The sequence below is a fragment of the Pelophylax lessonae genome (assembly GCF_965119305.1).
Source record: "Pelophylax lessonae genome assembly, chromosome: 3".
Classification (NCBI taxonomy): Eukaryota; Metazoa; Chordata; class Amphibia; order Anura; family Ranidae; genus Pelophylax; species Pelophylax lessonae.
In genome coordinates, this window is record NC_138770.1 from 85,075,429 (window position 1) to 85,102,789 (window position 27,361).

At 47.5% G+C, this 27,361-nt stretch overlaps 1 protein-coding gene across 1 annotated transcript in view; it reads left to right on the forward strand.

Annotated features, from left to right (window-relative positions):
* Window positions 1–27,361, forward strand: part of AGBL5 (AGBL carboxypeptidase 5) — a 165,109-nt gene that overhangs the window by 48,442 nt on the left and 89,306 nt on the right. Inside the window, exons 7-8 of the mRNA XM_082249750.1 lie at window positions 7,582–8,146; window positions 23,652–23,821. Coding sequence (XP_082105876.1) covers window positions 7,582–8,146; window positions 23,652–23,821 — 735 coding nt within the window. The remainder of the gene's footprint in view (window positions 1–7,581; window positions 8,147–23,651; window positions 23,822–27,361) is intronic.

A 27,361-nucleotide genomic window follows, 5' to 3' on the forward strand; every position in this document is an offset into this window, starting at 1 on the left:
GATTTTATGTGATAGACCAACACAAAGAGGCACATAGTTGTGAAGTGGAAGGAAAATGATAAATGTTTTTTTTTTCAAAATGTTTTACAAATATCTGAAAAGTGTGGCGTGCTTTTATATTCAGCCCCCCTGAGTCAATACTTTGTAGAACCACCTTTCCCTGCAATTGCAGCTGCAAGTCTTTTTGGAGATGTCTCTGCCAGCTTTGCACATCTAGAGAGTGACATTTTTGCCCATTCTTCTTTGCAAAATAGCTCAAGCTCTGTCAGATTGGATGAAGAGCGTCTGTGAACAGCAATTTTCAAGTCTTGTCACAGATTCTCAATTGGATTTAGGTCTGGACTTGATGAATGACTGGGCCATTCTAACACATGAATATGCTTTGATCTAAACCATTCCATTGTAGCTCTGGCTGTATGTTTAGGGTTGTTGTCCTGCTGGAAGGTGAACCTCCTCCCCCACTCAAGTCTTTTGCAGACTCTAACAGGTTTTCTGGCTCTGTATTTGTCTCCATCCATCTTCCTATCAACTCTGACCATCTTCCCTGTCCCTGCTGAAGAAAAGCATCCCCACAACCTGATGCTGTCACCACCATGTTTCACCGTGGAGATGGTGTTTTTCGGGGTGATGTGCAATGTTAGTTTTCCGCCTCACATAGCGCTTTGCTTTTAGGCCAAAGTTCAGTTTTGGTCTCATCTGACCAGAGCACCTTCTTCCACATGTTTGCTGTGTCCCCCACATGGCTTCTCGCAAACTGCAAACGGGACTTCTTATGGTTTTATTTCAACAATGATTTTCTTCTTGCCCCTCTTCCATAAAGGCCAGATTTGTGGAGTGCACAACTAATAGTTGTCCTGTAGACAGATTCTCAATCCTGAGCTGTGGATCCCTGCAGCTCCTCCAGAGTTACCATGGGCCTCTTGGCTGCTTCTCTGATTAATGCTCTCCTTGCCTGGCCTGTCAGTTTATGTGGACAGCCATGTCTTGGTAGGTTTGCAGTTGTGCCATACTCTTTCCATTTTCAGATTATGGATTGAACAGTGCTCCATGAGATGTTCAAAGCTTGAGATGAGGCTTTATAAACGAACCCTTCTTTAAACTTCTCCACAACTTAATCCCTGACCTGTCAGCTGTGTTCTTTGGCCTTCATGATGCTGTTTGTTCACTAAGATTCTCTAACAAACCTCTGAGGGATTCACAGAACAGCTGTATTTATACTGAGATTACATTACGCACAGGTGGACTCTATTTACTATTTAGGTGACTTCTGAAGGCAATTGGTTTCACTAGATTTTATTTAGGGGTATCCCGAGTAAAGGGGGCTGAATACAAATGCATGCCACACTTTTCAGATCTTTATTTGTAAAAAAACTTTTGAAAACCATTTATCATTTTCCTTCTACTTCACAATTTTGTGCTACTTTGTGTTGTTCTATCAAATAAAATCCCAATAGAATACATTTACTTTTTTGGTTGTAACGTGATAAAATGTGAAAAATGTCAAGGGGTGTGAATACTTTTTCAAGGCACTGTAAATAGAAAGATGTTAAAAAGTCGGAGGGAAAAAATAAATTTCTGTACCTGCAAAGTTCAGGCAATTAAAGGTGTTTCAGAACCCTCCTGTCACAGCTTAAAGTGGTTCTAAAGTCTTAACAGTTTTTTATGTGTTCCCTGCATTAACCTCCTTGGCAGTTATCCTGAGTGTGGTTTGAGGTTATTTTTCAGTACCAAAAGCGGTAATGTCACTTACATTGTCCCTACGATCCCCTGATGTCCTCCCGCTCTATCCTCCAGTCGATGCCGCCATCCGTCTTCCCGGTTCCCTTCCCTGCGAGCGCTGGCGACGCAGGGGGGCGGAACTGGGTGGGAAATATAAAAATTAAACAAAACGCGACAAAGACAGGCTACATTGTAATCTGTCAGGATTACATTACTGTATCAAACCATTTCACCTCAGTTTTGTCCCTAGTGCTTTGTCCAGTGCCCTGCCTGCACTTTTATCGTTCTTTCTGCCTGGAAACTTGAGAACGACGTCCCTTTAGATCAAAAAACGGTTTTAGACCAGCTAGAAAATGGCGATCGTGAATTGGAACTACTTGAAGAATTGAGCGATGATGATTAGTGGGGAAATTCGTCATCAGACACTAAAAGTGACGACAGCGACGATTCTGTGACAGACCTCAGTTATGTGTGAACTTGGTGTTCTGACAGTGGTAGGGATCAGGCAGGGCCCCTAAGATTCCCATCTACTGGAGCATCTGATATGAAAGTAGAAGTTGAACATGACAACCCCTTGGCATACTTAGAATTATTTCGGACCAATGAGGTTATTAAAAAAATAGTTACTGAGACAAACCGGTACAAAGAGCAACAATTAGCTACTCTGCATAGGAAGTTTCCAAGAAGCAGAAAGTGGGAACCAGTGACCAAAGATGACATTTGGAAATTGCTGGGCCTAAAAGTACTTCAGGGAGTGGTGGGGAAACCCCTGCAAAAGTGGTATTTGACAACTAATACATTACTTGCCACTCCATTCTTTTGCACGGTCATGTCAGTACAGATTTTCCCTGATCATGAAATATTTACACTTCGAAAACAACAAAGAATTCGATGTAACTACTCATCCTGCACAAAAACTAAAGAAAATTTGGGAAGTATCTCAAAGGATTCTAGAGAATTTCCAACAGAGCTATGTGCCAGAAAGGGATATCGGCATAGATGAAAGTCTAATGGCCTACAAGGGAAGGCTCAGCTGGGTACAATACATTGCATCAAAGAGAGCACGATTTAGTGTAAAATCCTACATGCAATGCGAATCGTCAACTGGCTACATTTGGAATTCAGTCAAATACACTGGAAAGGGAACAAGATTCAATCCAAAATACAGCAACTATGGAATGGCAACATCTTCCGTTCTTTCACTCATTTTGAGCCATTGCTAAATCAGTGCTATTGCGTAACAACCGACAAACTTTTATACGTCTCCTAAACTTTGAGTTTCTTCTGCAAATCAAAACCGATGCCTATGGAACTGTTAGGGCTAACCGGCGCGACATGCCGCCAATGTTTGGCAATAAGAAGCTGAAGACTAGAGAAATGGTTGCCTGGCAGAAATGCAAAATGATGGCACTGCAATGGAATGACAAGAAAGATGTATGCCTAATGAGTACAGTGCATAACCCCTCCACTGTTGTGGTACGCATGAAAGGTGGGAAAGAAATCATGAAGTCACAAGTAGTGATAGACTACAACAACACCATGGGAGGTGTCGCCAGAATCGACCAAGCAATGACATTCTACCCAGCAATGAGGAAACGGCAAAATAAGAAGTACTACAAGAATATCTTCAGACATCTTATTGAGCAATGCTTGTGGAATGCCTATATTCTGCTCAAAAAAAGCGACAAGCCTGTGATTCATTCGGACTTAATTTGAAAAGTTGCCGAACGTATCTTTGTGAACCACCAAACACCATCAATGGCTGTGAATAGAGCTGGACATCGTGCAACTGTTGGCTTTGTCAACCTGGAACACCTGACTGGTCTTCACTTCATGGACTACTTCCCACCAACCGAGAAAAAGTCAGCACTTACAAGGATGGTACGTGGTTTGTTGCTCGAAGCGAGATAAGTGGATAGAAAATCCGAAAGGAAACCGGGTTCCTTTTTTCTGATTGTGACGTCAGACTTTGTGCAGTCCCATGTTTCAAAAATTTTCATACCCGGGATGTTTACTATACCAATATGCAGTGTCTAGTATTACAGTGACTAGTAATATTGCACCCTTGTTTGGAGAAATTTCAGTGTTTTTGGTTTGATTACATTATTGAAATAAATGTATTATTATATTATAATATATGATTTAGTGTTTCAAAATTTATCATACCCGGAATGTCTACTAGACTCTTTTTGGACAGATTTAGGCGAGTTATTCCTAAGAATTACAAGCCTACAATATGAAACAAATTTCCATGCAAAACAATGTACAGGCATACCCCGCTTTTAAGTACACAATGGGACCAAAGCATGTATGTAAAACGAAAATGTACTTAAAGTGAAGCAATACCTTTTTTCATTTCCTAGGCAAGCTGGCTGGCCACAAATAGGATATGTTGTAGTCCTGAGTCCCCTCACATTGCTCCCTAAATTTGGTATCCCTGTCACTTATGGTTTGGGAGTAGTGCCATGTCAAGCTGACCAGGATTTCCCATAGACGCCAATGTTAAAAACTGGGAGTAATGCCATGCCAAGCTGACCAGGCTGTGTCCGTACTCGCGAGTGTACGTAAAGTGAGTGTACTTAAAACGGGGTATGCCTGTACCCCTTTGACATTAAAAAATGCCGACATAATCCGACCACCAGGGAGATGAAGGTTAAAAAAAAAAAACCTGTCCACTAAAGTGTTCCCTCTATTTCCACCCCAAACACTTCTTGTCCGTGATCCAGTGCTGCTGTCCCAGCTGCAGCTCTTCTCCCGTGCTGTCCCAGCTGCAGATCTTCTCCCTTCCTAGTCTCGCAGGGACAAAGGTAGCTATGGGAGCCATAGGCTTCTGCTGCTGTCAATCAAATTCTGCAAGGAGGGAGTGGGTGCCCCCATAGCACACAGCATGCTATGGAGGCACCCACTGGAAGAAGGAGCGGAGAATGCTGACAGAAGATTTCAAAACAGGAGGTAAGACACTGCTCTATGCAATATTGTTGCACAGAGCAGGTGAGTATAACCTCTTTAAAGTAAAGCTAAAGGCAAAACCTTTTTTTTTTTTTTTTTTTTTCCTGGTTTTGGACAGATTGGAGATGAATTAGAACACCCTTTCTATTTGTCCTGTTTACAAAGTGAAAGCAAATCCCAAGTTTTTGTTTTTTCCCAGGAAAGTTATAGGGGGAGAAATCTTCCAATGGGGACACTAGTTCTGGTGACCTGGGGTTCCCCATGGAATTCCCTAATTTTTAGGGGATTTCCTCTCATTTCATGTATAGCTATGGGACAGAAAGTGAAGAGAAATCTCTGCAATGGGACAGAGATGGCAAAAAATAAATTGACGGGGATTATAACCCTCCTTTTTACTCTATCCAAAATGGGGAATAAAAACCGTTTGCCTATAGTTCTACTTTAATGAAAAACCAAAGCCTACTGCTTCCAGCACATTCCTGGGAATGGTTAAAAGGGACATGGGGAGGGGCTTGGCAAAAACCTCCCATATTAGCTGTCATTTTTGGGTCTTTGCCTGTCAGAATGTTCTGAAATTGAGCCATGATCGGAACGTTTTGGAGGCTTCTGCAGGTATGATCAGGTTCTAGAAATTAGTACATGAAATTCCAGTCAAAGGAATTTTTTTTTTTTTTTTTTTTTTTTTTATAGTGTAGAGAGGGATTAGAAAACCTGCCTAGTTTTCAACAGCGCTTCAGAGTTCCATACGATTTTCCCTCCCTTCTGTCCTGGTGACAAAAACCTCTCAAGACAGGAAATGACAGGAAATATGCAACATGGACACAGACAGCAATGAAAAAAAAAAAAAAGACCCGGCTATTTTTCTCTTTGGGTCGCTGTTGGAGATTTACCCTTACTTCCTGTCTGATAACCATTTTATATCGCCGGTACAATAAGGGGGGGGAAATTCTCCAACAGAGCCCCAAATAATAGGAAAACTTGGATGAGGATTTAATCCTTCCCCACCCTATCCAAATCTAAAACAAATTTGGGCTGGACATGCACATTAAAGCAACCCTATCAGGAAATTCTGATTGGTTAAATGGTTCTTCCTTCCAAACTTCATGTCATTGCTGTGTTCTTTAGTGACATGTACAGGTCATTAAAGGTGAAGTTTGCCTCCCTTTGTGCCCTCTCCTTCTTCCACCATCAATATGGTAAATATATATTTTTAATAAAATTTTTCTGTTTTCATTACGTACCTTATTTTTGACTTTTTGTGCTTTCCTGCATGATACATGGCTGGTGGGAGGGGTCACATGGTGCTTTCCATGGCTCCCAGCCCTTTGCCTTAGGTTCTACTCTCAAACTCCAAGCTATGATGTAAGCTTTGGACTGGCTCTTGGGAGGAGTTATATTTCATCAAATGGCCTTGATGGGTGAATGTCGGTCTGGATGAATGGATGTTTTTAGGTCTGATGTAATTTTCATGTAGATCGTCCTAGATAATGCCTACATGTAAACAGAGATGTATAGTAACTAAGTAGAACTACTTCACTACTGTACTTAAAGTGGAGTTCCACCCTAACTTTATACTTACCTCCATCTTCTCGCTCCGGGTCACCTGAAAAAGAAATGGATAATCGCATTATTTTTTTTTTTTTACTTACTTCGTAGCGAAGAAAATATACTTACCTTACTTCCTTCTTCCTCCTTCCTCGGCCGCGGCCCGTCGTCACTTCCTGGCTCTGCAATGATTCCTGGGAGCTGAACGTCATCGCTCCCAGGAATCATTGCGTCTGCACCGGCCCCGACGTCAGTTCCGGGGCGCGCGCGTCATCCCCTTCTAAACAGCTTCTGGGCATGCCCAGAAGCTGTGGAGGGATGACGCGCGCGACCCGGAAGTGACGTCGGGGCCGGCGCAGGGCATCGTGGGACCGAAGAAGGCGGAAGAGGACCCCGAAGAGGATCTCGCTGGCTTCAAGCTGCCCACATCTGAGATGGCAGCGCTGGACAAGACGTTTTCAAGGTAAGTATTTGTCCTAACAGGTAAGTGCAACCCGGGACAGATCAGGGGCTAGCCATTGTGGAATGCACTAGCCCTGACTGTCCCGGGGGTATTTAAAAAAAAAAAAAAAATCCAAGGGTGGAACTCCGCTTTAAGTACCGAAAGGCAGTATCTGTACTTTCCTAGAGTAGAATTTTTTTCTCCTACTTCCACTTTTACTTCACTACATTTTTTCAATGATTTCAATACTTCTACTCCAATATTTTTTTTGTTGTGCTGCATAGTTACTCGTTACAATTCTAAAAATTACCACTGCCAGAACAGTAGATGGCAGGTTTCATGAAGCTCAAAACATGTGTATTATCAGCGCATACGAAAATAAAAGCTACTGTATGTATAAATAAAAGCTGCATTTGAAATAATAAAAAACAATATGATGTTCAAACTTTTGTCTTCTTTCTTTAATAACTACATAACACAGTACTTGTACTTTTACTTTCAGTACTTGAGTAGCAAAATTTTTAAAAAAACTACTTGCAATACTTAAGTACAAAAAATGTTGAATACTTTAGTACTTCTACTCAAGTCACTTTTTTTGATCAAGCACTTCCACTTCTACTTGTACTTTTACTCAAGTATGGGTTTCGAGTACTTTATACAACTCTGCATGTAAAGCTGAGCTTTCACAATAGAACTGAAATCCAATAAACGAAAAGAGCGGTTCAGGGACAGTTTGGCTGTGGGGGAAACAGCTTGATGGTATCAGACATGCTTCAGCCATGAAATGAGGCCAGCTTTTTCGGACTTGCTGCAGCTTTTAAGATACTGTGAGAAAAACTCAAATAACATCTCATTAGCAATGTTGTTGTTTGCCGTAATCGCTTATACAATCTTACAACTCCCTCAACCCCTTTGTTTTTTTGTAGGACTGATACTCGGGGTGTAAACCTTAACCGCCAGTATCTGAACCCTGACTTTGAACTTCACCCGTCAGTCTATGGAGCAAAGTCTGTCCTCCTCTATCACCACCTTCATAACCGAGTGTGTCCGACTGATCCTGATTGGCGGAACTCTGCATCTTTGTCAACTTCCAGCGCTACTTTACAGCTAAAAACCTCAAACCATTCCCAGTCACAGCCTTCAACTGAGGTCGCCTTGACCGATATGGAGAAAACAAACAACCTGTTGAACAGTATGGACCGAGAGGGATCATACATCACGTCTTCTCAGGGCCTCACACCAGACACCAGCATCCTACCGGGGCTCCCGGACTTTATCAGGGGAAAGGAGGATTGGGTCTTGGGGCCGGACCTCAAGACGGAGGTGGTTGAGCAGTGTGAGAACCGTTGCATTGGTGACCTGACCACCGAGTCTACACCTTCCATCCCCCCTCAGGAAAGTGGCATCGCCTTTTATGTGGACTTACATGGTCATGCTTCTAAGAGAGGATGCTTCATGTATGGGAATTCCTTCTCCGAAGAGAATGACCAGGTGAGATCCAGGGTCACGTATAGCTCTCTTGAAATGCATATTAAACTGTTTTTCTGAGCTCCTTGCTTGCCATTTCGATAAATGCAAAGTTTATTCTTTTGGAAAGTGTTGGCCATACATGTGGCAGATTAAGAACATCAATGTCAATATGCCACCTATATTTCCCAATTATGAGCAACCAAATGATAATATTTTACTTGTATATTGATGAAAATATCGGTTAAATAATTTTAAGGTTCAGAGTGAGTCAAGACTTCTTTGGTTTTGAATAAAACAGAAAAGGGTGGGACATCCGTCAGATATTAAAGCTTTGGTTCACCTTTAGAAAAACTGTAAAGGTGAACTTACACTGGACATCCTCCTCGCTGTACTTACCTGCAGGGTTGCTAAACTGATGGCACCCCCTCAGCTGCTCCAGGATTTCAAAATCCCCACCCTTCATCCTCTTTACTGTGCAGAGCTCCGGAAACAGACCAGATGGATTCTGATATGTCAACGGCATCACATTGATAGCAGTGACCAATCAGAATCAATTTGGCTCATCCTGGGAAGGCTGAGGAAGAAAAGGGAGAAGAGCGGGGGTATCCCCAGACTGTTGGAGCAACCCCCAGAGTGAGTACAGCAGAGACCAGGTGAGGAGGACAGTGTCCAGTGTCACACTTGTATGACTTAGGATTCCGACTTGTGAGACCCAAAGTCACAGGACATGTGACATGCCATGTATCTCTATGAGAGTCTTTCCAATTGACACTACTGAAGTCACTGCGACTTCAGAAAAGGTTCTTGTTCTACTTTGATCCGACTGACACGGCTTCAATGCCAGAGATTATAAAAGTCTTATCAAATTCACTCCAAAGGCAGAGTCCAAAGGCGAACTGAAGATCGCTTAACTTTGAAGTCAGCTAGTGTGAAAGGAGGTGGATTAAGGCTGGATTCACACTGGTGTGATGCAGGAACCACAGCGTTTTCTTGTGTGGGTTCACGCATCGCATCTGACTCCTAGGCAGTTCACACTGCTTTCTGTGAATGCTGCGGGTGTCAATATAACGTTAATGACACCCTTAAATCGGTTCGCAGAATGCAGTGCGAACTGTGAAATCTAATGAAATTGGATCGAATAGGTCTGAACACCCATGCGATCTGATTCCAATGTGGACAAAAAAAAAGTCCCCTGCACCATTTTGGTCCAAAGGCGATGTGATTTCAGGCATACAAACTGTATGGCTGAATTTGCACTGCACAGACATCGTATGTGATGAACACAGGCATGCGGGGCGAATCACATGTGATATCTGGCATCGCACCAGTCTGGACCCACTCTTAAGCTGGCCATAGATGGCTAGAATTTTCGAAAGGAAAATTCTTAGGATAAGTCTTAGGAACTAAGATCGATAGGGGCAGACCAGTGGATGTGGTGTACTTGGATTTCGCTAAGGCGTTTGATACAGTTCCCCACAAGCGCTTAATTTATAAAATAAGGTCTGCAGGTATCGACAGCAGGGTTTGCTCTTGGATACGGGACTGGCTAAAAGGCCGTGTCCAAAGGGTGGTAATAAACAGCGCATACTCAGACTGGTCTGAGGTAGTAAGCGGGGTGCCCCAGGGCTCAGTCCTGGGACCAATCTTGTTCAATTTATTCATAAACAGCATTGAGGACGGGATCAGTAGTTCGTTATCAGTTTTTGCTGATGACACAAAATTGGCCAGGGCAATAACTTCACAGCATGAAGCAGATATCCTACAGAATGACCTGGACAAAATAACGGAGTGGGCAACGACTTGGCAAATGAGGTTTAATGTGGAGAAGTGTAAGGTTTTGCACTTGGGGACTAAAAACATAAAAACACAATACACGTTAGGAGGGGAACCCTTGGGGGAATCAAAAATGGAGAAGGATCTGGGAGTCTTGGTTGATGATAGATTAGGCAACAGCATGCAATGTCAAGCGGCAGCTGCCAAAGCCAGCAGATTATTAGCATGCATAAAAAAAGGGATGTATTCCAGAGATAAGACTAGAATCCTTCCACTTTATAAAACTCTGGTCCGACCGCATCTGGAGTATTCTGTCCAGTTCTGATCGCCAGTCCTCAGGAGGGATGTGTTGGAGCTGGAGAGAGTCCAGAGAAGGGCAACTAAACTGATTAGGGGATTGGAGGACCTTAACTATGAAGAGAGTCTGCAATCGCTCGATTTATTCTCCCTGGAGAAGAGACGTCTGAGGGGGGACATGATAGCAATTTATAAATATCTTAATGGGGATCTCAGCTTAGAAAAAAAGCTGTTCATTCGAAGGGATTGCATGAGGACTCGGGGGCATACAATGCGATTAGAGGAGAAGCGTTTTAACCTCAGGCAAGGAGGGGGGTTCTTTACTGTTAGGGCTACAAGATTGTGGAATTCTCTACCACAAGAGGTGGTTTCTGCGGGAAGTATGGTGGCTTTCAAAAGACTCTTAGACTTACATCTCAAGGATCAGGACATTAAGGGCTATGTGAGATGATTACAGCCACACACACCTACACAGGTTGAACTGGATGGACTGTTGTCTTTATTCAACCTCACCTACTATGTAACTATGTAAAACATTGGAATGTTTTTTGAAAGATTTTGTTTACATTTAACATTTGATTTTGAAATGAATGAACTTTACGAAGTAAAAACGAAGTACCTATAGCAAAGAGAGGGATTGCCCATAGGCGTAGCCTATGGTGCCTAGTGTCCTACTCCTGTAGGGGGCAGTATAACCCAATGGTTAAGAAGATCAGGCGCTGTGTCCATCAATGAACATCTGAGAAATGGATTTTATGGTAAGTCAAAAATCCCATTTTTTTTTTTTTTTTTTTTTTTTTTTTATACCCTTTCTCTTAGGCCCTGTTCACACCTGAGCGTTTTTGATCTCGTAAAATGCTCAACTCTAAAGTCTCAAAACGCCCAACAAGCAAAATCCCATTAGTTTCAATGGCTTCTGTTCACATATGAGCATTTTGTTGTTTGAAGCAAAAAGCCTGAAGCTCAAAGTACATGAGACTTTTTTGGCAGATTACAAGCGTTTTTGTTCGACGTCAATGCCTGCCTACAAACGCCTGCAAAAAAACTCCAGTAAAACACCCTGAAAAACGCCCAAAAAAACCACCTGAAAAGGATACGCTCAGGTGTAAATGGAGCCTTATGTTACTTGGTGTGAAACCTTGTGTTTGAATTTGTTTTTCTCCACAGTTCTTTCAAAGAATTAGATGGGGTGCGAATTTGGCACCGCATCTGAAACGCAAACCGTCCATGTGAACCGATTGCTGTTTGTATGTTAACGACACCCCATAATCGGTTTTCAAAACGCAGCTCAATTTGCTGAATTGGATCCCATGGGTCCTGCACCAGTTTGGTGCGAATGTGGTGCGATTTGGGCCATACAAATCCATGGCGCAAATTGCATCCCCAGAGACACCACATGTAATTGGCACAGGAATGTTCTTGTACAAATTGCATGTGGTGTCTTGCACCGCAGCAGTGTGAACCCAGGCGAAGTCAGTTTTTTTACTATTTCATCCATTGAGTACTCCCTCTTTACTGCTAATTCTTAATAATCCCAGCAATTGACTATGTGGAATCACTTTAACCACTTCAGCTTCGGAAAGTTTTACCACCTCAATGACCAGGTTATTTTTTGTGATCCCGCACTGCGTTGCTTTAACTGACAATTGCCCTGTCGTGTGACGCTGTACCCAAAAAATTGAGGTCTTTTTTTATTTTTTTTTCTCTTACGTCCTCTGACAGTCGCCGCCCTATGGTATTGGCTTTCACTAACGGGTAATGGCGCACTCTGCAGGAGCAGGCTAGGCAGATAATTGATTATCAGGTTAATACAAAAAAACTTTTATACCTCGGCACGCCACTAGGGGGCCATCCCTCAGCCATTATCCTGAACCCAATCTGATATTACTTCAGTTTTATGCTGCCTAGCGTCAGGAGTAGAGCTAGGTCTTCCCTGCTGAGACCTAGGGTCTCGGTTTTCTTTGTTTTTTTCTAAATGTATGTGTTTTTCTTTGTACAATAGATTTATCTCACTATCAGTGTGTCAGGGATTCCTTTCCTGGAGGACTACAAGTGACTGCAGCGCTGGGCCTCGGACTGGGTAATATAGATCCTGATGGAGTCCCAGCCTGCCAACGAGCGTCGCAGGTTACTGGTATGCCCAGACCTCGCAACGACAGTGCCCCTTCGAATGGGGACAAGCCTGTGGAGCTGCGTCTTCGTTGAGGGTGTCTCAACCCAGATCGCCCGCGTGTTGCCAGCATCCCTCCTTGACTGACGGCACCCCCACTGAGGGTGGGAGGTCTCTCTTATCTGAGCGGTGCCCGCTTCTGGACTGGTGAGAACTGATACCCCCTTGTCCATGGGGACTTTTGGGGGGTTGTGAGCCCACTCTTAGGGGATAGCAGGGCTGGTGGTCTCTGTAGGATCCCCTTTCTGGCCGGGTTGTGGGCTCTCCCTGCTCCCGCTGGGGGCGCTGTATGGGGTGCTGTAGGGGTCTCCCTGGGGTCCCTGAATGTGTTTGTACACTTATTTTGCCGCGGTTTGGGGCGGCCGCCATGTTTTATGGTGTGCAGCATCTAAGCTCTGTGTGAGGACAGCAGCCATGTTGGGATTCTGCACAGGCTCCCGGTCGGGCGCCATCTTTGATGTGGGCAACATGCCTAGGAAGGGCAAGCGGCCATTTTCCCTGTGACTTTTGTCATTGACTTTCAATAGGCACCTTTTGTCTAGGCTCGAGGACTAGGCCTCTAGCGATGTGAGGTCACTTCCTCCTTCTTCATACTTTCTCCTGTGTAAAAATGTACTGACAGGCTGGGGATTTTTGTTAATCCTTCTGTCATTTTTCAACCAAAATGTTTTTTATTTGTGGCTAGTGTGTTTTCTCAGGGGACTCTTTCTGTTAGTGCAGATTGCAGGGGGGAGGGGGTCCACGGGAACCGCCGATTCAAAGGGCCAGCGTCCCTTTTTCATTTTAAGGCAAAAATGGACTCCCGGGATAATAAATCCCCCGAAGGTCTGGTGGGGGCTTCGGGTACTCCTGAATCCTCTTCCATGGTCTCTATATCTGCTTCTCTCGTGACTTTGGCGTCCCAGGTGAATCTGCTGATGACGGCACGTTCCTCCAAAAAACGGCCTGTGCCCTCCCAGTCCTCTGACTCTGAGCCCGAATTGGTTGCCATTGATGATGGTCCCACTGAGGGGTCCCGGTCCTCTTCTTCGGAGAGGGAGGAGGAGGGGGAATCTTCCTCCTCGGTAGCGCGGGAATGCGCTACGATGGATGCTCTCACTGGCGTCATAACAGAAACACTCAATCTTGATGATGAGCCAGCTCAGTCAAGTAAGCGGTCCGGTTTCGGGTTCCGCAGACCCCAGTAGTCGGGTCAGGCTTTTTTCCTGCCCTGAGGAATTTTACGAGATTTTGAATGGCCAGTGGTGGCGCATTTAGCACTTGGTGGTGGTGCCTATGCGTTTTTTCCATCCGCTAGTTTTTGGAGGCGGTAGACAAACGTTGGACGGTGTCCCCAAGCAGAGGATCACGCGGTGTCTAGGCTGAATAAGTCCACCTTGCTGCCAGTAGAGGATTCCCCGGTATTCAGGGAGCCGGCAGATAGGCGTGTGGAAGCGCTTGCCCGCCACCTTTATCTGGTGGCGGGTTCCCTGTTGAAACCTGTGTTTGCCTCAGTGATGGCCTCTCAGGCGCTCACGACATGGTGCAAGGGGCTTCGCAGCAGGATCAGTTCATCCACACTGCGATGTTCATGTGAGACGCGGCCTTGGACGAGGCTCCGTTGGTCGCCTGGTTGTCGGCGGTGGGAATTGCGATCCACCGCATTACCTGGTTAAAGAGCTGGTCGGTTGACCACGCGTCCAAAAAGACGGTGTCTAAGGTCCCCTATGAGGGCAGTCGTCTTTTTGGGGAAACTCTAGATGAGTTGATTGAGGGGCTCACGGGAGGTAAGAATACTCTGCTACCCCAGGTCACCAAGGGTAAGTCCCCCCCGCACGCAGAGGGGGCCCTCCTTCAAGACTCAACATAATTGCTTTCGTGCCTTTGGGACGCAGGATAAGGGTAAACACTTCCGACTTCCCGGTGGCCACAAGAAGCTGTGGTTGGGTAAGTCAAAAGCAGGTCAGTCTGGTTCGGCGGCCCAGTCCGCCTCTTCCTGAAGGGAAGCCCTCACCCGTTGTCGGGTGGGGGGACGTCTGCTTTCCTTTCAGGAAACCTGGTTGTCCGGCATTCAGGACAAGTGGGTTCACGAACTGATTCGTTCAGGGTACAAGATCGAGTTTTAATTTTGCGCCGCAGACAGGTTCTTCCCGTTCAATCTCCAGCTGTCCCCCAATTGTCTCAGAGATCTCATGGGGGCAGTGCACGTTTTGCTTGCTCTAGGAGTCTTTGTACCCATTCCTTCCCGGGAATGGTTTCACGGTTTTTACTCCAACCTGTTCACGGTGCCCTGGAAAAAGGGCAAGGTGCGTCCGATTCTGGACTTGAAGTCCCTGAACCACTTTGTGCGGGTACAGAAGTTGAGGATGGAATCCATCCGGTCGTGGTGGCCTCGTTGAGGCCTGGGGACTTCCTGGCATCCATCCACTTGAAGGATGCGTATCTCCACATCCCTATTTCCGAGGGTCATCAGAGATATCTCCACTTCGCGGTGGCTGGGGAGCATTACCAGTTTGTGGCGTTGCCTTTCGGTCTCGCTTCAGCTCCCAGGGTTTTCACCAAGGTGTTGGCTCCGGTTCTAGCTTTACTGCGTTTACGGGGCATTGCGGTTCTCGGTTACCTGGACGACCTTCTTGTTAAGGTCAAACTCATGTGTGACCTCGGCGAATGATCTGGCCGTGATGGTTCAGACACTTCAGGAGTTCGGGTGGACCATCAATTTTCTGAAGTCAGCACTGACTCCCTCTACTCGTCTCCAGTAGCTAGGGATGGTCCTGGACTCTGCTCAATCTCGGGTCTTCCTTCCGGAGGACAAACTCGGGACTCTGCGGGAGGAGATCAGAGCTCTCAAGAACGACAATCTCTCCTCTTTGCGGACCTGCATGCGGGTTTTGGGCCTGATGGTCTCGACCTTCAAAGCAGTTCCGTTTGCTCAATTTCACACCAGGTCTCTGCAAGCGGAGATCCTGGACAGGTGGGACAGGACATCTCAGTCCTTGGAAAGGAGAATTTCCTTGAGTCATCCGGTGCGGTCGGATCTCCTGTGGTGTCTCCGGCCACAGTCCTTGACACAGGGTCAGTCCTTCCGACTTCTATTATGGATGTTTGTCATCACGGATGCCAGCCTGTCGGGCTGGGGAGGAGTTCTGGGCATGCTTTGCACCCAGGAGACGTGGTTGGCGGGGGAGACTTCGCTACCGATCAACGTCTTGGAGCTCCGAGCGATCAAGCTTTGTCTGTTCCGGTGGTCATCTCAGCTTCCGGGGTGTCCAGTGCGGGTACAGATGGACAATGCAACGGCTGTGGCTTATATCAATCAGCAAGGGGGCACGAGGAGTGCCCGGGCGGCCAAGGAAGTGGCCGAGATTCTGTCCTGGACCCAATCGCATGTTTCATTGCTCTCGGTCGTTCACATTCCAGGTGTGGACAGCTGGCAGGCAGACTATGAGTCGCCAGACTTTGGACCAAGGGGTATGGTCCCTGCATCCAGAGGTGTTAGACCTCCTGGTCGCCGGTGGGGGACTCCGGACGTGGATCTGTTTGCGTCCCGGCTCAACAAAAAGGTGGAAAGCTTTGTGGCCAGGACTCGTGATCCTCTGGCAGACGCCGCGGACGCGTTGTTGGTGCCTTGGCACCGCTATCGGCTACTGTATGTCTTTCCTCCTATTCAACTGTTGTCCAGGTTTCTCCGCAGGTTGGCGTCGGAACGGATGTCAGTCATTCTGGTGGCACCGCACCTGGAAAGCGTATATCGCTTGGTGCGAAGTGCATGGTTTTCACCCTCGTTCTTTTTCTGTGGCGAAAGTCTTGGCCTTCCTGCAGAAGGGCGTGGTTCAGCATCTGGCGCTGACTACATGGCATTTGGCTCTCCCGTGAAGAGCTTGCTTGCTTCCCTCGGATCTGAATTTGGTTTTATCAGTGTTACAAAAACCTCCCTTCGAGAACTTTAGAGAGATTCCTCTGTCTGTGTTGTCACAGAAAGTTGCCTTTCTGGTGGCTATTACATCAGCTCGCAGAGTGTCTGAATTGGCGGCCTTGTTCTCCTTATCTGTTACTTCATAGAGATAAGGTAGTTCTGCGACCGAATCAGTCTTTTCTTCCCAAGGTGGTTTTCTTCATTCCTCCTCAATGAGGATATCGTGTTACCTTCGCTGTGTGCACGACCCAAGCATCCTAGGGAGTTTGCCTTGCATTCTCTGGCTGTGGTCCAGGCGGTCAAGGTCTACCTGTCCTCCTCTGAGTCGATTTGGCAGTCTGATTTTCTATTTGTTCTTCCTGAGGGACCATTTCTAAATGGATCAGACAGACGATTGTTCAGGCCTATTCCATCACGGGTCAGGTTCCTCCTTTCCCGGTAAAGGCTATTCTACTCGGGCCGTTAGTGCCTCTTGGGCTTTTCGCCATCAGGCGTCTGTGGCTCAGGTGTGCAAGGCGGCGACCTGGTCGTCCGTGCACATTTTCAAAAGTTTTACAAACTTGATGTTTTGGCATCTTCGGATGCTTCCTTTTGGCCGCACAGTTTTGAGTGCGGCAGTTGTTTAAGGGGACATTATTTTTATTGTCCCTCTTTATGGGGTGTTTTTTCTGGGTTTTGCTCCAGTTTTTTCCTGTGGGCTCAGGTTGTTACTGGCCCGGCTATTTGCGTTACCTTCTTAATTTGTTGCGTTGCTTTCCCACCCCTCATACCTGCACTGCTTTGGGACGTCCCATTAGTGAAGGCTAATACCATCGGGCGGCGACTGTCAGAGGACGTAAGAGAAAATAGAACTTACCGTAAAATTCTTTTCTTGGAGTCTTCTGACAGTCGCCGCCCCCGCCCCTCTGGTTTTTGGATCTGGGGGTGTATGTGTATGTTGATTTGGTTTGCGCAAAAGATATTGCATCTACAAACTACAGGATACATTTATGTACTTTTATTTTTATTACTAGTAATGGCGTCGATCAGTGATTTTTAGCTGGATTGCAGTGGACAAATCTGACACTAAGTGACACTTTTTGGGGATCAGTGCTAAAAAAAATGCACTGTTACTGTATAAATGACACTGGCAGGGAAGGGGGTAAACATCAGGGGCAATCAAGGGGTTAAGTGTGCTCCTAAGGAGTGCTTTCTAACTGTAGGGGCAGTGGATGTACTAGAGGAAGAGAGATCTGTGTTTCAGCTTAGCTGAAACACAAGATCTTGCTCTTCCTTTCTGACAAAACAGCAGTCTGCCTTGTTTACATAGGCAGACCACCGTTCTGTCATTCCGCCGAATGATTGGTGGACCCTCTGATTGGCTCCTGCTGTGTCCAACCACAGCAGGAGCAGCACTCCAGCGGTGCGCGTGCCCCCGACATTCCCTGCACATTCCCAATCTGTATCAAGTATATATGTGGCAGGCAGTCCGGAAGTGGTTAAACCGCTTTCTATGTAATTTCTGGTTTCTGTCCGTGTGTTTTTTGAAATGAGTCACTGATCACATCTGCCTCATAGATGGGAATCCTGGTGTCCACCTATATGCTTTCTTTGCTGTGGTTCATACTGACTAATAAACCTGAAATAAAAATATTCCGTGCAATGAAAGTTCTCCAAAGAGACCTGATCACCATCCTATATATAGAAAATATGTTGTCTCTTAATTTAAGTCAGTGGTCTCCAAACTTTCTAAACAAAGGTCTAGTTTATTGTCCTTCAAATTTTAGGGGGGCTGGACTGTAAGCAGTGGGAGTGTTATTTTCCTGGCATTAGTGGGAGTAAACATTGCCACATTTTTTTTTTTTTTTTAGTGGGAGAATAGTGACCCATTGCTGGTATCATTGGGAGGAATAGTACCCTATTGTTGATGTCAGTTGGCAAAATGGTGTCTTGTATCAATAGCATAATTGAGTGCATCAAGGGCCAAATAAAGGCAATCAAAGGGCCATAGTTAGGCTTCATGTACACTTGGCTGTCAGTTACCGTGTTTGCGGGAAAACGTAAAATCACGCCATAGGTGGCAGTCAAAACGTTCCTATCCTAAACGCGACTCTTCCACATTCAGGAGAGGGAGATTGAAGCTCACCTAACCGCAGCAGCTCCTAAACTCTGCTAAAAGCCTATGTGTACAGTGATGCGTAGATTTTTATGGAGTTGAGTTGAGTTTAGGAGCTTTGACAAAGAAAATGCCAAAAGCTCAAGTTTAGAAGCTGCTAGTGTCCATGAAGCCTTAGGAGACCACTGATTTAAGCCATAGAGGACTATGACCAAACAGTATTGGAGTAAAAATACATTTCAAATCCATGTGTGCTTTGGCATAAGGTGGACCCACATGACTTCCCATTGTAGGTCCCTGTAATTGCAAAAATAATTGATCCCCAAACATAAAGTAAGTGTTATCCAATACAAGAATTTAAATCCAGATTACAAAATTGATCTGTTTCTCAAGAACAGACCAATATTTACCAATAACTGCTAAAATCAAGTAAAATGTTCTCTGGTTTGTTCTCTGGTCTAAAATGCAATCTGGTTCCTGCCCTTCAATCCCGAGATTGTACTTCACTGAGACCTACCCACCCCCCCCTTTTTTTTTTCTTGATTGGCTTCATGCATGTTGACGTATACAAGTCCTTTTTGGTTAAGTTTGAAATGTCTACCAAGAACCTCCTTTTTTCCTGTCTGTATATTTAGGTTTTGCATTAAGAAAATCAGTTTTCTCTTTCGTTCATTGATGGACACCGCTCCTGATCGTCTTAATCATTGGGTTATGCTGCCCTCTACAGGAGTTAGGACACTAGGCAGAAAAAAAGTCTGGCTACGTCTATGGGCAGTCCCAGGGGTTATACTCCCTCTCTCTGCTATAGGTACTCCGTTTTTGTTACATGCAGTGTCCAGAAGAATTACAACTCCACAGAGGTGTGGGTGCTGTCTGTTAATGAACATCAGAGAAATGGATTTTACGGTAAGTAAAAATTCCCACTTTCTCTTTTGTTCATTGATGGACACAGCTCCTGATTTTCTTAACCATTGGGGGGTCCCAAAGCAGTGTTAAACATGAGGGGTGGGAACAGCGAAAAAAGAAATTCCCAAGGCTAAACTATAGCCAACCAGGTAAACAGGAGCTCAACCAAAACACCTGTAGCCCACCTGAAAAAAACAATACACCCTCAAAGAGGACCAGGTCCTCTAAACAGCAGCCTGCAAAGGCTTGCGGCCAAAGGAAGCATCTGCAGATGCCAACATATCCACTTTATACAACTTTGTGAAAGTGTGCACCAACGACCAGTTGGCCTCCTTGCAAACCTGCGCTACTGATGCCAGATGACAGAAGGCCCAGGAGGCCCTGAGCGCCTGAGTAGAGAGTGCACCTTGACAGGGAAAGCAGGAACCTGACTCATTAATGGATGAGCCCTGAATCACCATCTGATCCATCTGGAAATGGTCGCGGAGGAAGCGGACAACCCTTTCCAAGGCCCATCCGTGAGCACAAATAGTGAGTCTGACTTCCTAAAAGACTCCATAGCTGCCAGGTGCACCATATTTGTCTGGACCACATCCAAGGCATGCAAAGCAATTTCCTTCGGATGTTTTGGCCTGGGACACAGGGAAGGCAACACAATGTCTTCATTCAAAAGAAAATTGGAGACAACCTTTTGAAAGGAACGACGGACAGGGGCGAAGAACCACCTTATCTCTGTGAACCACCAAGTAAGGTGAACTACAAGCTAACGCCGCCAATTCCGACACCCTGCGTGCAGAGGTAATAGCCACCAAAAAGGCCACCTGCTGGGACAGCATAAGCAGGGGAATCTCCCGAAAATTCTCCAAAAGGGGTTTTCTGAAGGACTGAGAGCACCAAACTGAGGTCCCAAGGATGCAATGGAACTGCACTGGAGGAGCCTAGTGCCGATCTTCCTGAAGAAAAGTACGCACCAGGGATTGTGTGGTCAAGGGCCATTGAAAGAAGACCGCTAAGGCCGATACCTGGCCCTTGATAGTACTCAAAGCCAGTTTCTGCTCAACCCCCCGTTGAAGGAAGGTTAAAATCCGAACCACCGAAAAAGAATGAGGATGAACCCCACGCAATGTTTAAGTCTTCCACGTACGATGGTAGATCTTCCTAGAAGTAGATTTCCTAGCTTTTAGGAGCTTTTTGAATAACCGACTCAGGCAAACCTCTATCCTTCAGCACCTGGCGTTCAACAGCCAAGCCAGCGACTGTAAAGCAGGATGGGAGATTGGCCCTTGGGACTGCATATCCTCCCTGAGAGGGCTTTCAAGGAATGTCGGCGGACTAAGCCCGGCGAGGCCAGTCCGGGACCACGAAGATGACCAGTATCCCTTCTTCCTCGATCCTGCGTAGAAGTCTTGGCAGTAGCTTGAGAGGAGGGAAGGCTTAAATCAGACGATACTGATCCCCATGGGGCCACTAGCATGTCTGTGGTGTCCACAAACCTCTGCACTTTAGAGTGCCGCCTACCTCCAGAGCCACCAGGACACTTCTTGTGCCCCCCCCTGGTGATTGACATAAGCCACGGCCGTGGCATTGTCCGATTTGAATGTGCACTGGACATCCCTGAAGATGATCCGTCCAATGTTCCAGGCACAGTCTGATCGCTCGGAGTTCCAGGATATTGATTGGTAGTCTGGACTCTTCCAGTGTCCAGACCCCCTGAGCAGAATTTTTGCAGAGGACACCTCCCCACCCGGACAGGCTGGCATCCTTGGTGAACACTGTCCAACACATGGGGAGGAAGATTTGCCCAGCCAGGGAACGAAAGAGTCCCCAATATGGGAACAAAGCCACCATATCGGGGACTCTTTCGTTCCCTGGCTCACCTGGATTGATTTGTCCAGAGACTGCAGATTCTTGTCCCATTTGGCCAGAAACTCCCTTTGCAGGGACCTAATATGGAACTGTCCAAATGGAACTGCCCCTAAGGTAGACACCATCAGGCCCAACAGACCCGCATACAAGTCTGGAGGGATGACCATCTGCTGGACAGCAGGAGATGAATTGCAGCCTGCAGTTTCTGGAGTTTGTCCAGGGGTAGCAATACTCTGGTTAAGGCCGAGTCCAGAATCAGACCCAGATAGTCCGGCTTTGTGGACGGAACCAGAGCAGACTTCTGAATCTGAAACTTCTGAATTCAAAATCCAGCCGAACTCCCTCGGAGTTCATATGGCGATTTCCAGATTTTCCACCAGAGCAGTAGGAGACTCCGCTCGCAGAAGGAGGTCATCCAAGTAGCCCAGTACGACGATCCATTGTTACTGCCGTAACAATGCTAACATCGGGGCCAACACTTTTGTGAAGACCCAAGGAGCGGAGGCGAGAACAAAGGGTAACGCCACAAACTGATAATGCTCCTCTTCCATGGCAAAGCGGAGGAAGCGCTGGTGGCCGGCACATATTGGAATGTGAAGGTAAGCGTCCTTGATGTCAATAGAGGTAAGAAAATCCCCCTCATGCAGGGATGCCACCACCATGCAAATGGACTCTGATCTGAACTTCTGCAGCCCTACAAAGCAGTTTAGGACTTTGAGGTCCAGGATTGGACGCACCTTGCCTTCCTTCCTGGGAACTGTAAACCGTTTTGAGTAAAGCCCATGAAAAGTTCCGATGTCGGAACCGGAACAATTACCCCTTGATGTTACAGGTCTTGCACCCCCCAAAAAGACCCTGTAAGCGGTCCAGGGACAGGCGCAAGTTGAAAGGAAAGTACCTTTCCGGAGGGTAAGAACGAAACTCGATCTTGTAGCTGGACTGTATGTCTTCGGGGACCCACTTGTCCTGTACCAGGGAAGCCCATGGGTCCAGAAACCAGCGAAGACGTCCCCCCCCCCCCCCCTCCACCCCAGATAAGGGTGAGGGTGCACCTTCACGCTGAAGGAGCCTTGTCCGTGGGTCTGAAGAAGCCCACTCTCAACTTGCCAGACCAATTTTGCTTGGATCCACCAGAGGGGGCCCTGAAAGGCTTCAATCCCTTGTCAGTCGCTCCAGAGGGACGAAAAAAACGCATGTGCTGAGAAAAGATGGCCCACATCTACGGCAAAGGTCCTTGCCCTTACTAGCCTGCGGAAGAAAGGTACTCTTCCCCCTGTGAGACCCTTAATGATGTCATCCAGGGTAGCTCCAAACAGGCGAACTCCTTTAAAAGGAAAGATAAGTCAAGGCCTTTTTAGAAGTCTGGTCCGCAGACCAGCATTTGAGCCAAAAAATACGTCCAAGGACCACTGCCGAAACAGAGAGCCTAGCGACTGGGCGGCTGCATCCAAAGAGGCATCACAGATGAACTGCAGCCCCCGAGGCCAACTGGTCCGCTAGCTCAGCAAAGGCAGGGGGGAGCTACTCCCCCTCCAGGGCACGTCGTAAAAGCTTAGCCCACTTGGTTAGAGTTTGCGACACGAGGGCAATGGTGAATACTGGCCTCGGTGCCGAACCAGCCACAGTGTACTTATTGCGGGCCACAGTCTCCGCCTTCCTGTCAGCCGGGTCCTTAAAGGCCGGAGACTCTTTAACCGGAAACATGTTTGCCTTGTTCAACCTGGAAACCAGAGGAGGGTCCACTACCGGTGGAACAGTCCACTTTTAAGCAGAAACTCCTCATAGGGGTACCACATAGCAAATCGCTTGAGGAACACGAGGGGACATTTTGGTCGTTCCCACTCTTTTTAGCGACAATTCTGTCAAAATAGGAGGGGAAAGGAAACGCCTTTTTGCTGTTCTTGATGGCTTGTGAGTGCCAAAGGGAACCGACGCCTCCGTCGCAGCTTTAGCTGCGTCCTCCATTTTTAAAGTCTCACGCACACATACAATCAGTGCATCCACCAGTGCCTTTTCGTGCTCAGGTACAGGAGTGAAGGAATGATCCTCCCTATCTGAGTACTCAGGGCGTGTGGTCGCGGACACAGTAGAGTGACCCACTTCTGTGGTGGCCGAATCAGGTTTGGGATCTAAAGGCAGATGAGGCATTGGAAGACGGGGGGGGCACTTTTTGCCACCTCCACCCAGGACACAAAGGACTCCAGGACCGCCAACAGTGCATCAATGGATGGTTGGGACCCGGAGGGCCTCGCAGCCTCTGAGAATGGATCAGGTGGGGAGGCAGAAAATAAACTGGGTACCTATAGCAGAGAGAGGGAGTATACCCCCTGGGACTGCCCACAGCCATAGTCAAACTTTTTTTCTGCCTAGTGTCCTTCTCCTGTTGGGAGGCAGTATAACCTAATGGTTAAGAAGATCAGGAGCTGTGTCCATCAATGAACATCAGAGAAATGAATTTTACGGTAAGTCAAAAAATCCCATTATTATGAGCAGACCCTTATAATGTGAATTTTTATATTCTCAGGTGGAGAACATGCTGTACCCCAAACTCATCTCCTTGAACTCTGCCCACTTTGATTTCATGGGCTGCAATTTCTCTGAGAAGAACATGTATGCAAAAGACAAGAGAGATGGTCAGTCCAAAGAGGGAAGTGGACGGGTAGCTGTGCACAAGGCCACAGGGATTATCCGCAGGTAACAGAACACCACACTAGACAGGGTTGTGACTTCTGCCAGACTTTAAATATTATTTCTCTTACGTCCTCTGACAGCTGCCGCCCGTTCAGTCAGCTTCAATCACTGGTAGGTAATGACGCCCTCTGCAGGAGCAAGCTAGGCATTTTGAAATGTTAATAAAAAACTTTCAATACTTAGACACACTTCTAGGGGGCCGTCCCTCAGCCATTATCCTAAACCAGTTATCACTGTTCCTCAGTTTTATGCTGCCTAGCGTCAGGAGTAGGCCAGCTCTTCCCTGCTGGAACCTAGCGTCTCAGTTTCTTTGTTTTTTTTTCTTAAAATGTTTTTTTTTTCTTTTGAAAATAGCTTTTTATTTCTCTCACTATCGCTAGTTAGTCAGGGAATTTCCTGGCGGACTACAAGCGACAGCAGAGCTGGGCCTCGCACTTGATAATAGAGATTCTTATGGAGTCCCAGCCTGCCAACTAGCGTTGCAGGCCACTGGTGCTCCCAGGCCTCGCAACGACAGTGCCACTCAGATGGGGACGAACCTGCGGAGGTCCATCTTCGCCGGGGATGTCTCAACACCGGAATGCCCGTGTGTTGCTAGCATCTCTCCCTGGCTGAATGCCCGTGTGTTGCTAGCATCCCTCCCTGGCTGATGGCACCCCCACTCAGGGTGGGAGGTCTCCCGTATCAGAGCGGTGCCCGCATTTTCTGGATCGGTGAGTACTACTACCCCCTTGTCCCTGGGACTAGGACCTGTAGAGGGGTTCTGTGGGCCCACTCTTAGTGGATGGCAGTGCTGGTGGTCTCTTTGATATCCCCCCTTCTGGCCAGCGTGGTAAGTTTTCCTCCATCCCTGGCCCTGCTGAGGGCGCTGTGTGGTTCACTTGCTGTACCTGGGGGGGCTCCATAGCATTAAGGGGTTCTCTTTGGGGTCCCCTGGGGTGGCCAGATCGCGTGTGTGTGTGTACTTTCTTTGGTGCCATTTAGCACGGCCACCATCTTGGATAAAGGCTGGCTGGGCTCAGTGTAAGGGCAGCAGCCATTTTAGGTACTTGTCTTGGCGCTGATCGGGCACCATCTTGGCTGTGGGCAAATGCCTAGTAAGGCAGCAGCCATTTTGCCTGTGATTCCTCCCATTGACTTTCATTAGGCACCATTTTTTTGTGGCTCAGGGCGGGCATAGGCCTCTATGGGCGTCCAAGGTGGACCTGCTGATGTCAGAAGGCACTTCTCAAAAACTGCCTATGCCCTCCCAGTCCTCTGACTCAGAGCCTGATTTGGTTGCCACGGACAACATCCCCCCGGAGGGGTCCCTGTCCTCACTTTCCGAGGGGGAGGAGGAGGAGTCTTCCTCCTTGGTGGCACGGGGACGCGCTGTGATGGATGCACTTATTAGTTCCATTAAGGAGACTTTGAATCTTGACGATGAGCCATCTCAGTCAAGTAAGCGAGCTGCCTTCCGGTTTCGAAAGGCCGAGAAGTCAGGTCAGGTTTTCCCCTGCCCCAAGGAGTTTCACGAAATTGTGAACGACCATAGGCGTCACATCAAACATATGCTGGTGGTGCCTAAGCGTTTTCACTACCGCTATCCCTTTGCGGAGGCTGTGGACAAACGTTGGACGTTGTCACCTAAGGTGGACCACACTGTTTCTAGGCTAAATAAATCCACCTTGATGCCGGTGGAGGACTCTCCGGTGTTCAAGGATCCGGCAGATAGGCGTGTGGAGGCTCCCTGCTCAAACCTATGTTTGCCTCCGTGATGGTCTCGCAGGCTGTCACGGCATGGTCCAAGATGCTTCGGAGCACCCTGGTGGCAGAGTCGGCCTCTCCGACAGCCCTTGACATGGTGAATCAAATGTACCTGTATGACGTGGCCTTGGGTGAGGCTCCGTTAGTCGCTCGGCTGTCTGCTGTCGGGGTTGCGGTCCACCGCATTATTTGGCTAAAAAGCTGGTCGGCTGACCACGCTTCCAAAAAGACTGTCTGATATCCATTATGTGGGTAGTCGTCTTTTTGGGGACACTCTGGATGAGTTGATCAAGGGGCTTATGGGGGGGTAAGAGTACTCTTTTGCCCCAAGTCTCAAAGGGAAAGTCCACTCGCGTTAGGCAGGGGGGGCGCCTTCTTTTAAAGCTCAGCATGGGTCCTTTCGTGCCTTCGGGGCAAAGGATAAAGGAAAATCCTTCAAGCCCATAGGTGGTCACTAGAAGCCATGGTCGGGTAAGCCAAAGGCCGGTCAGATCGGTTCGGCGGCCCAGTCCACCTCTTCCTGAAGGGACGCCCTCACCCGTTTCAGGGGTGGGGGGGACGTCTGCGTTGCTTTCAGGATCCCTGGTTGTCCAGAATTCAGGACAGGTGGGTTCACGAGCTGATTTGTTCAGGGTACAAGATCGAGTTTCGATCTCGCCCCGCAGACCGGTTCTTTCCATCCAATCTCCATCTGACTCTCAATTTATTTCAGAGTTCTCATGGGGGCGGTACAAGATCTGCTCGCCCAAGGAGTAATTGTGCCAGTGCCTTTTGCGGGACAGGTTTTTCGTTTTTTTTTCCCAACCTTTTCACAGTGCCCAGGAAAGAGGGCAAAGTGCGTCCGATTCTGGACCTGAAGTCTCTGAACCGTTTTGTGTGGGTGCAGTTTGTTGCCCTTCGGTCTCGCTTCGGTTCCCAGGTTATTCACCAAGGTTTTGGCTCCAGTGCTGGCTTTACTGCGTTTTAAGGGGGGTTGCGGTCCTCGATTATCTGAATGACCGCCTGATAAGGTCGAGCTCAGGTGCAACTTTGACGAGCGATCTGTCCGTTTACGGTTCAGACGCTCCAGTAGTTTGCGTGGACCATCAACTTTCAGAAGTCGGCAATGACCCCGTCAGTTCACCTTCAGTACCTGGGGATGGTCCTGGACTCAGCTCTGGCACGAGTTTTTCTCCCGGAGGACAAACTCCGGACTGTGCGGGACAAGATCAGCTCCTCCAGGGACAACAATCTCTCCTCCTTGCAGGCCTGTATGCGGTCCCTGGGTCTGATGGTTTCGGCTTTCGAAGCCGTCCCGTTGCTCAATTTCACATGAGAACTCTGCAAGCGGAGATCCTTGCCAGGTGGGACAGAACACCTCAGTCTTTGGACAGGAGGATTTCTCTGAGTCACCTCGCAAGATCGGATCTTTTGTGGTGGCTCCGGTCACCAACTCTGACACAAGGCAAGTCCTTCCGGCCTCTGTTGTGGACGTTGCTTACCATGGATGCCAGCCTGTCGGGCTGGGGTGGAGTTTTGGGCACGCTTTGTGCCCAGGGGACGTGGTCGACAGAGGAGGCCTTCTTACCTATAAACGTCTTGGAGCTCCGAGCAATCAAACTCTGCCTGTTCCGTTGGTCAACTCGGCTTCAGGGATGCCCGTTTCGGGTACAGATGGGCAACGCCTTGGCAGTGGCTTACATCAATCACCAAGGGGGCACCAAGAGTGCCCGGGCGGCAAAGGAAGTGGCTGAGATCCTAGCTTGGGCCGAGACGCACGTTCCGGCGATTTTGGCCGTTCAGCTTTCAAGTGTGGAC